At 38.5% G+C, this 7888-nt stretch overlaps 1 protein-coding gene across 3 annotated transcripts in view; it reads left to right on the plus strand.

Annotated features, from left to right (window-relative positions):
* Positions 1-7888, plus strand: part of XPR1 (xenotropic and polytropic retrovirus receptor 1) — a 317382-nt gene that overhangs the window by 193695 nt on the left and 115799 nt on the right. For all 3 annotated transcript variants that reach the window (XM_011951149.1, XM_011951150.1, XM_011951151.1), the window contains exons 8-9: positions 5503-5693; positions 5910-6089. In XM_011951149.1, the coding sequence (XP_011806539.1) occupies positions 5503-5693; positions 5910-6089 (371 nt within the window). The remainder of the gene's footprint in view (positions 1-5502; positions 5694-5909; positions 6090-7888) is intronic.

The raw sequence follows: 7888 nt of genomic DNA on the forward strand, positions 1-7888 counted from the left end.
AAACCCTGTCTCTACTAAAAATACAAAAAAATTTCCTGGGTGTGGGGGTGTGTGCCTGTAATCCCAGTTACTTGGGAAGCTGAGGCAGGAGAATCACTCGAACCCAGGAGGCCGAGGGTGCAGTGAGTCAAGATCATGCCATTGCACTCCAGCCTGGGCGACAGAGCAAGACTCTGTTTAAAAAAAAAAAAAAAAAATTACATATATATATGCGCCTAACATAGGAATTAGTAATGACATCGTAAGATGTATTTATTACTTTTTTCTTTTTCTATTTTTTTTTGAGGCGAAGTTCACATAACATAAAATTAACCATTTTAAAGTTAACAATTCAGTGGCATTCAAGTACATTCACAGTGTTGTACAGCCACATCTATCTAGTTCCCAGACATTTTCATCAGCCCAAAAGGAAACCTCACTCTCCATTCCCTGTCCTCAGCTGCTGGCAACCACTAATCTGCCTTCTGTCTCTATGAATGTTCCTATTCTGGTTATGTCCATAAACGGCGTCATACAATATGTGGTATTTTGTGTTTGGCTTCTTTTACATGGCATAATGTTTTCAAGGTTCATCCATGTTGTAGTATGTATCAGTACTTCATTCTTTTTTTGGCTGAGTAATATTCCATTTAGTGTATGTATCACAATTTGTTTATCCATTCATTCATTGATGGACATTTGGGTTATTTCTATCTTTTGGCTGTTGTGAATGGTACTGTTAGGAACATGTATAAACATGGATTTGTTTAGTACCTGTTTAATATTCTGAGGAGCCACCAAACTGTTTTTCACAGAGTCTTTACCATTTTCCATTCCTACTAGCAGTTTATGAGGATTCTGTTTTCTGCACATCCTTTCCAACACTTGTGTTCTGTATTTTTATTTTCTTCATTATATCCATCCAAATGGGTGTGAAGTGGTATCTTGTTGTGGTTCTCATTTGCATTTCTCTAATGACTAACCATATTAAGCATCTTTTCATGTGCTTATTGGCCATTTACATATATATTTTTGGACAAATGTCTATCCAAGTCCTTTGCCCTATTTTAATTGAGTTGTTCATCTTTTCATTGTTAAGTTATAAGAGTTCTTCATGTATTCTAGATACTGGACCCTTATTAGATAAATGATTTGCAAATATTTCTCCCTTTCTATCTTTTTTTTTTTTACTTTCTTGATAATGTCTACTGATGTTTTAATTTTTGATGAAGTCTCATTTATCTACTTTTCCTTTTGTTGTGTGTACTTTTGTTGTGATACCTAAGAGTCCATGGCCAAATTCAAGGTCGTGGAGATTTATCCTTATGTTTTCTTCAGAATTTTGTGGTTTGAATTCCTATATTGAAGTCATCGATGAGTTTTGAATTGATTTTTGTATATGACGTGAGACAAGGGACCAACTTCATTTTTTTGCATATGAATATCCAGTTGTCCCAGGACTGTTGTTGAAGAGAATATTCTTTTCCACTGAATGATGTTGGCACTCATGTTGAAAATCAATCAGTCATTGATGTATAGGTTTACCCCTGGATTCTCAGTGCTATTCCATTCATCTATATGTCTGTTTTCATACCAGTGCCACAATGTTTTGATTACTATAGCTTTGTATTAAGTTTTAAAACCACAAAGTATGAGTCCCTAACTTTGTTCTTTTTTCATTATTGTTTTGGCTATTTGGGACCTCTTGAAATTCCATATGAATTTAAGGATTGACTTTTCCAGTTCTGAAAAAAAAGCCATTGGAATTTTGGTAGGGATTGCATTAAATCTGTAGATTGCTTTGCGTAGTATTGCCATCTTAACAATATTAAATCTTTCCATGAACACAGGATTCTTTTCTACTTTAATTTCTTTGAGCAATGTTTTGAGTTTGTAGTATACAAGTCTTTCACTTACTTGGTTAAAGTTATTTCTAGATGTTTTGTTCTTTTGAATGTTATTGTAGTTGCTATTGTAGTTAGAATTATTTTCTTTTCTTTTTTTTTTTTTTTTTTGAGATGGAGTCTCTCACTGTGTCGCCCAGGCTGGAGTGCAGTGGCCGGGTCTCAGCTCACTGCAAGCTCCACCTCCCGAGTTTACGCCATTCTCCTGCCTCAGCCTTCCGAGTAGTTGGGACTATAGGCGCCCGCCACCTCGCCCGGCTAGTTTTTTGTATTTTTTTTTTAGCAGAGACGGGGTTTCACCGTGTTTGCCAAGATGGTCTCAATCTCCTGACCTCGTGATCCACCCGTCTCGGCCTCCCAAAGTGCTGGGATTACAGGCTTGAGCCACTGCGCCTGGCCAGAATTATTTTCTTAATTTCATTTTCAGATTGCTCATTGCTGATGTATGTGAACACAACTGAATTTTGTGTGTTGAACTACAACTGTGATGAATTTACTAACTCTAGTAGTTTTATTGTGGATTCTTTGGGATTTGTGTTATTTTTGTTTCCTGACTGTTGTAATGTATCTGTGGCCTTTGCTTAGGATTCAGGATGTAAAACTATGTATCGTTTTCCATTTATAAGTTCCTAACTAATCTTGCCTTTGTACTTGTTCCCTTGTAGTCTGTTCACATAACAGCTAGAGTAGCCCTTTAAAATAATTCATGAGGTCATGCCATGTATGTACAAAACCTTCTACAGGCTTGTACATAAGAGTAAAAGCTTAAGACTTGACAAAGTACTGCAGAGCTCTGTCTGATCTGCCGCTGGCCAGTTCTTTACCACTATACCTTTGTTTATTCCAATCATAGCAACCTGACTTTCTTCCTAGAGCAATCTGTCTTAAGGCCCTTTGTACCTCCTTCTCTACATGGAGCCATCTTCCCCCAAACATTCCAGTGCTTTGTTCTGTATTTCCTTAAGGTTATCTCCTTAAATGTCATCTCCTGAGAGTCTTCCCTGACCAACCCTACCTAAAATAACACCTAACATCATTATTTATCTCCTTACTCTATTTTTCCTTCAAATCCCTTATCTGACTTTATGCAGAAGAGAAACTTCCTGAAGATACGTATTTTGTCTGTTGTTCATCACTGAATCGCTACCTCTTAGAATGGTGTCAGGTATAATAGGCACCTAATCAATACTTGTCAAATGAAGCAATAAAGTTTCCTCAAATAAAAGGAAAAAGAAACTAATATATACTGAATACTCATAATGAGCCAAACATTATTCTAGGCCTTTGATATATGTTGTTCACATTTAATCTTCTTAATAAAGTTATGAGAATAGATATTATGCCCATTGATCAACAAAGAAACAGAGACTTAAAAAAATAAATAATTTGGTATAGCTAGGATTTGAAATCTGGTCTGTAGTACTTGATTCCAAAGCAAAGGCTTTCTCTACCCTGTTATTTTAAAATTATTAAATCTTCTATATACTGCAGAGAATACAAAGATAAGCAATAAATGGTTATTTAATTAAGTATATAAATTAGTATACAGGCTGGGCACAGTGGCTCACACCTGTAATCCCAGCACTTTAGGAGGCCGAAGAGGGCCGATCACCTGAGGTCAGGAGTTTGAGACCACCCTGGCCGACATGATGAAACCCCATCTCTACTAAAATACAAAAAATTAGCCGGGTGTGGTGTCATGCACCTGTAATTCCAGCCACTTGGGAGGCTGAGGCAGGAAAATCATTTGAATGCGGGAGGCAGAGGTTGCAGTGAGCCAAGATCATACCACTGCACTCCAGTCTGAGCGATAGAGCAAGACTCCATCTCAAAAAACAAAACAAAACAAAACTTGTATATTAAATTCCAAATGAGCAGTACTGTCAATAAATTTTATAGTTATTTGGAAAATCATTAGGCCAAATGGAAATGTTTCTCATACAGTGGGCTCAAAACCAAATACGTTGATTCAGTGAATTTATGAACAGGTAAGGATCTGGCTCTTAAATAGTAAGTAGAATTTGAATTAGTGGAAAGAAAGAACAAGACCATTTTAAGTACAGGGAACAACATAAGGAAATGTGAAAAGCAAACTTATTAAAAGGATAGTAAAATCCATCAAGAGTCAAGAATTAATGTTTTAGGGGTGCTGCGAGATAAGTTTGGGAAAAGTGAGTTGGTGATTGTGAAGAATTTGAATCGTGAGGCTAAGGGATCTAAAGTATTTGAACATTATAATTACTGGTGAGCCATAGAATAATGATGATATTGAACATTTGTGTGGACATTTGGGCAACAGAATGTAGTGCTTAGGAGTATGAGCTTTGGGCCAGGCGCAGTGGCTCACATCTGTAATCCCAGCACTTTGGGAGGACGAGGAGGGCAGATCACGAGGTCAGGAGATCGAGACCACGGTGAAACCCCGTCTCTACTAAAAATACAAAAAATTAGCCGGGTGCGGCTGCAGGCACCAGTATTCCCAGCTAGTCGGGAGGCTGAGGCAGGAGAATGGCGTGAACCCGGGACGTGGAGCTTGCAGTGAGCTGAGATTGCACCACTGCACTCCAGCCTGGGCGGCAGAGCGAGACTCCATCTTAAAAAAAAAAAAAAGAGTATGAGCTTTGGAGCAAAACTGGGTTCAAATCCTGGCTTATCTCAGTAACTAAGCAAATGACTTAACCTCTCTGTGCTCTAGTTTCCTAATCAAATAGAGATCATGGTTTTTAACTCAAAGAGCCATTGTGATGGTTAAATGAATTACCAATTATTCTGTGTAAAAATACTGAGAACAGTGCTTAGCACATAGTAAGCATTCCATAAATATTAACTATTGTCATTTATATGACATTTAAATTTTCACACTGCTTTCATGTGTACTGTTCCTTTTCATTTTCATGGCAACTCTATGAGGTAGGTATTATATTACTGTATCCAGTTTAATAATGGAGTAAATGAAGCCAAAGAGGTTTTGTCATGCCGGATCCTCAGCTGACAGAACCAATCACATGATTTTAAGCCATTTCACCACGATTCTCTATAATCTAAAAAACTAATGGAACAGTGGGATGACATGCTGAAAGTCAAATTTTAGGGAAGTTACTCTAGTGACAGTCTGCGGAGTCAAATAAAGACGAGAAAGAACCCACAGGCAACTTTATAAGGCTCTTAAAATAATCTAGGTTTGGCCGGGCACAGTGGTTCATGCCTGTAATCCCAACACTTTGGGAGGCTGAGGTGGGTGAATCACAAGATCAGGAGATTGAGACCATCCTGGCCAACGTGGTGAAATCCTGTCTCTACTAAAAATACAAAAATTACCTGGGCATGGTGGCGCGTGCCTGTAATCCCTGCTACTAGGGAGACTGAGGCAGGAGGATCGCTTGAACCAGGGAGTCAGAGAGTGAGCCGAGATCGTGCCACTGCACTCCAGCCTGGTGACAGAGTAAGATTCTGTCTCAAAAAATAGATAGATAGGTAGATAGATAGATAGATAGGTTTAGGTTTCATTTATGAAAAATTTCTATGCCAGGACTATATCATTGAGAATGAAGACAAAGGATTTTTAATTCATGGGATGTTATGAATTTTATAACTAACCAATATATTAATATTCTTTCAGCTGTATTTAAACTTGAAACAGATAGAAGTATATGGCCCTTGATAAGAATATATCGGGGTGGCTTTCTTCTGATTGAATTCCTTTTTCTACTGGGCATCAACACGTATGGTTGGAGACAGGCTGGAGTAAACCATGTACTCATCTTTGAACTTAATCCAAGAAGCAATTTGTCTCATCAACATCTCTTTGAGGTAATCAAAGCAAGACATAACACCTCATGAATATAGTTTGCATTCGCTATATAGCTATCTGGTTTAGTGGGTACTTAAATCCATCTTCTACTTGAAGAGGATTGTTGACTTAATAACAAATCATGTTTCTTTTGTTTTATTAAAGATATTTTAAGTAATGATAAAAGTAAAAATAATGATTTTCTGTATCTGTCTGTCTTCCCCATCCTTTACTAGATTGCTGGATTCCTTGGGATATTGTGGTGCCTGAGCCTTCTGGCATGCTTCTTTGCTCCAATTAGTGTCATCCCCACATATGTGTATCCACTTGCCCTTTATGGATTTATGGTTTTCTTCCTTATCAACCCCACCAAAACTTTCTACTATAAATCCCGGTTTTGGCTGCTTAAACTGCTGGTAAGTCCAGAAAGTTGTGTACCACTTTTAGAGGGGTATATTGGTTATTGACTTCCTCTAAGATAAAAACCGAGGCTGCTAGGTTGTGCAACTGCAAAGGCCATGGTTCACATTATAGTTTATGTGAATGGTGACCCAGCTCCAGGGCAAAGAATAGAGTGTAACTAATAGCCCTGAAGTTGTGCAACTTGGAGGCCCTGGAAAAAAGCACTCATGTATATTTTCCTCCTAAGATCAAGTATCAAGTGGCCAAATATTGAGATGATTTTGTAAATTATAAACATTTTTTACTCGTTTAACTAGCTGAGATAAGATGTAGAACTCTGTAAGTTTCCTTCCCCCAAAAGAATTTGGTAAAAGAATTATTTTCCTGTTAAGTTGACATGATTATCAACCGAACGTTTTATTTTAGGAAAGATTTGTTCTCTAAAAGCAGTAGGAATATCTTACCAGATTACCAAGTTTAATTTGAAAAATTGACCTTGGGCCAGGCGCGGTGGCTCACGCCTGTAATCCCAGTACTTTGGGAAGCCAAGGCTGGTGGATCATCTGAGGTCAGAAGTTTGAGACCAGCCTGACCAACATGGTGAAACCCCGTCTCTACTGAAAATATCAAAATAGCTGGGGGTGGTGCACATGCCTGTAATCCTAGCTACTTGGGAGGCTGAGGCAGGGGAATCGCTAGAACCCCAGAGGTGGAAGTTGCAGTGAGCCACGATTGTGCCATTGTACTCCAGCCTGGGCAACAAGAGCAAAACTCCATCTCAAAGATAAGAAAAAGAAAAATTGACTTTGATTCTTGTTTATAATATGTTCTTTTTTTTCTTCCACTTTACCTGTTTCTTAATGATCTCAAAATCATTTAGCTTCAGCAGTGATATAAAATTCCCTGCAAAACTGTAAAACTTTCTCCTGTAAATATAACTCTGGAAGGGGACTTCTGTTTACTTGTAAATTGAGCCAGCTCTTTTTGAAAATCATTTGATTACAGGCGCAGTCGCTCACGCCTGTAATCCCAATACTCGGGAGGCTGAGGTGAATGGATCCCTTGAGCCCAGGAGGTTCAGACCAGCCTGGGCAACATGGTGTAAACCCTGCCTACAAAAATTTAAAAATTAGCTGGGTGTGATGTTGCACACCTGTAGTCCCAGCTACTCGTGACGCTAAGTGAGAAGATTGCTTGAGCCAGGAATGTCAAGGCTGCAGTGAACCACGTTAGTACACTCCCAGCCCGGGCAACAGACTGTGACCCTGTCTCTAAAGAAGAAAAAAGGAAAGAAACAAAGAAAGTACATCAATTGAGAAAACTTTCATATAATTATTTCTTAGGTTATGAATTACAGCTAACAATAAAGATTAGTGATTAAATTGACCAATCACTATAAAAACTTTAAGAATTATTGTATTTTCTCCCCTCTTTCTTACTTTATAAGTATACCTCCTTGAAAACTGTAGTTCCTATTGTTTTTCTTCTGTATGCCCCTTAGGTTAGCAGAGGTTTTTTTTGTTTTTAGCCAAACATAGTAATTTTTCTTTTTAATCTGAAGACATAAAATATGGCTCTTTATTAAGAAAAACTGTAGAACCAGGTGCAGTGGCTCACGCCTGCAATCCCAGCACTTTGGGAGGCCAAGGTGGGTGGATCACCTGAAGTCAGGAGTTCAAGACCAACCTGGCTAACGTGGTGAAACCCCGTCTCTACTAAAAATATAAAAATTAGCCGGGTGAGGTGGCAGGTGCCTGTAATCCCAGCTACTTGGGAGGCTGAGGCAGGAGAATCGCTTGAACCCAGGAAGCAG

Source organism: Colobus angolensis, unplaced genomic scaffold (assembly GCF_000951035.1).
Source record: "Colobus angolensis palliatus isolate OR3802 unplaced genomic scaffold, Cang.pa_1.0 Scaffold315, whole genome shotgun sequence".
Taxonomy (NCBI): Eukaryota; Metazoa; Chordata; class Mammalia; order Primates; family Cercopithecidae; genus Colobus; species Colobus angolensis.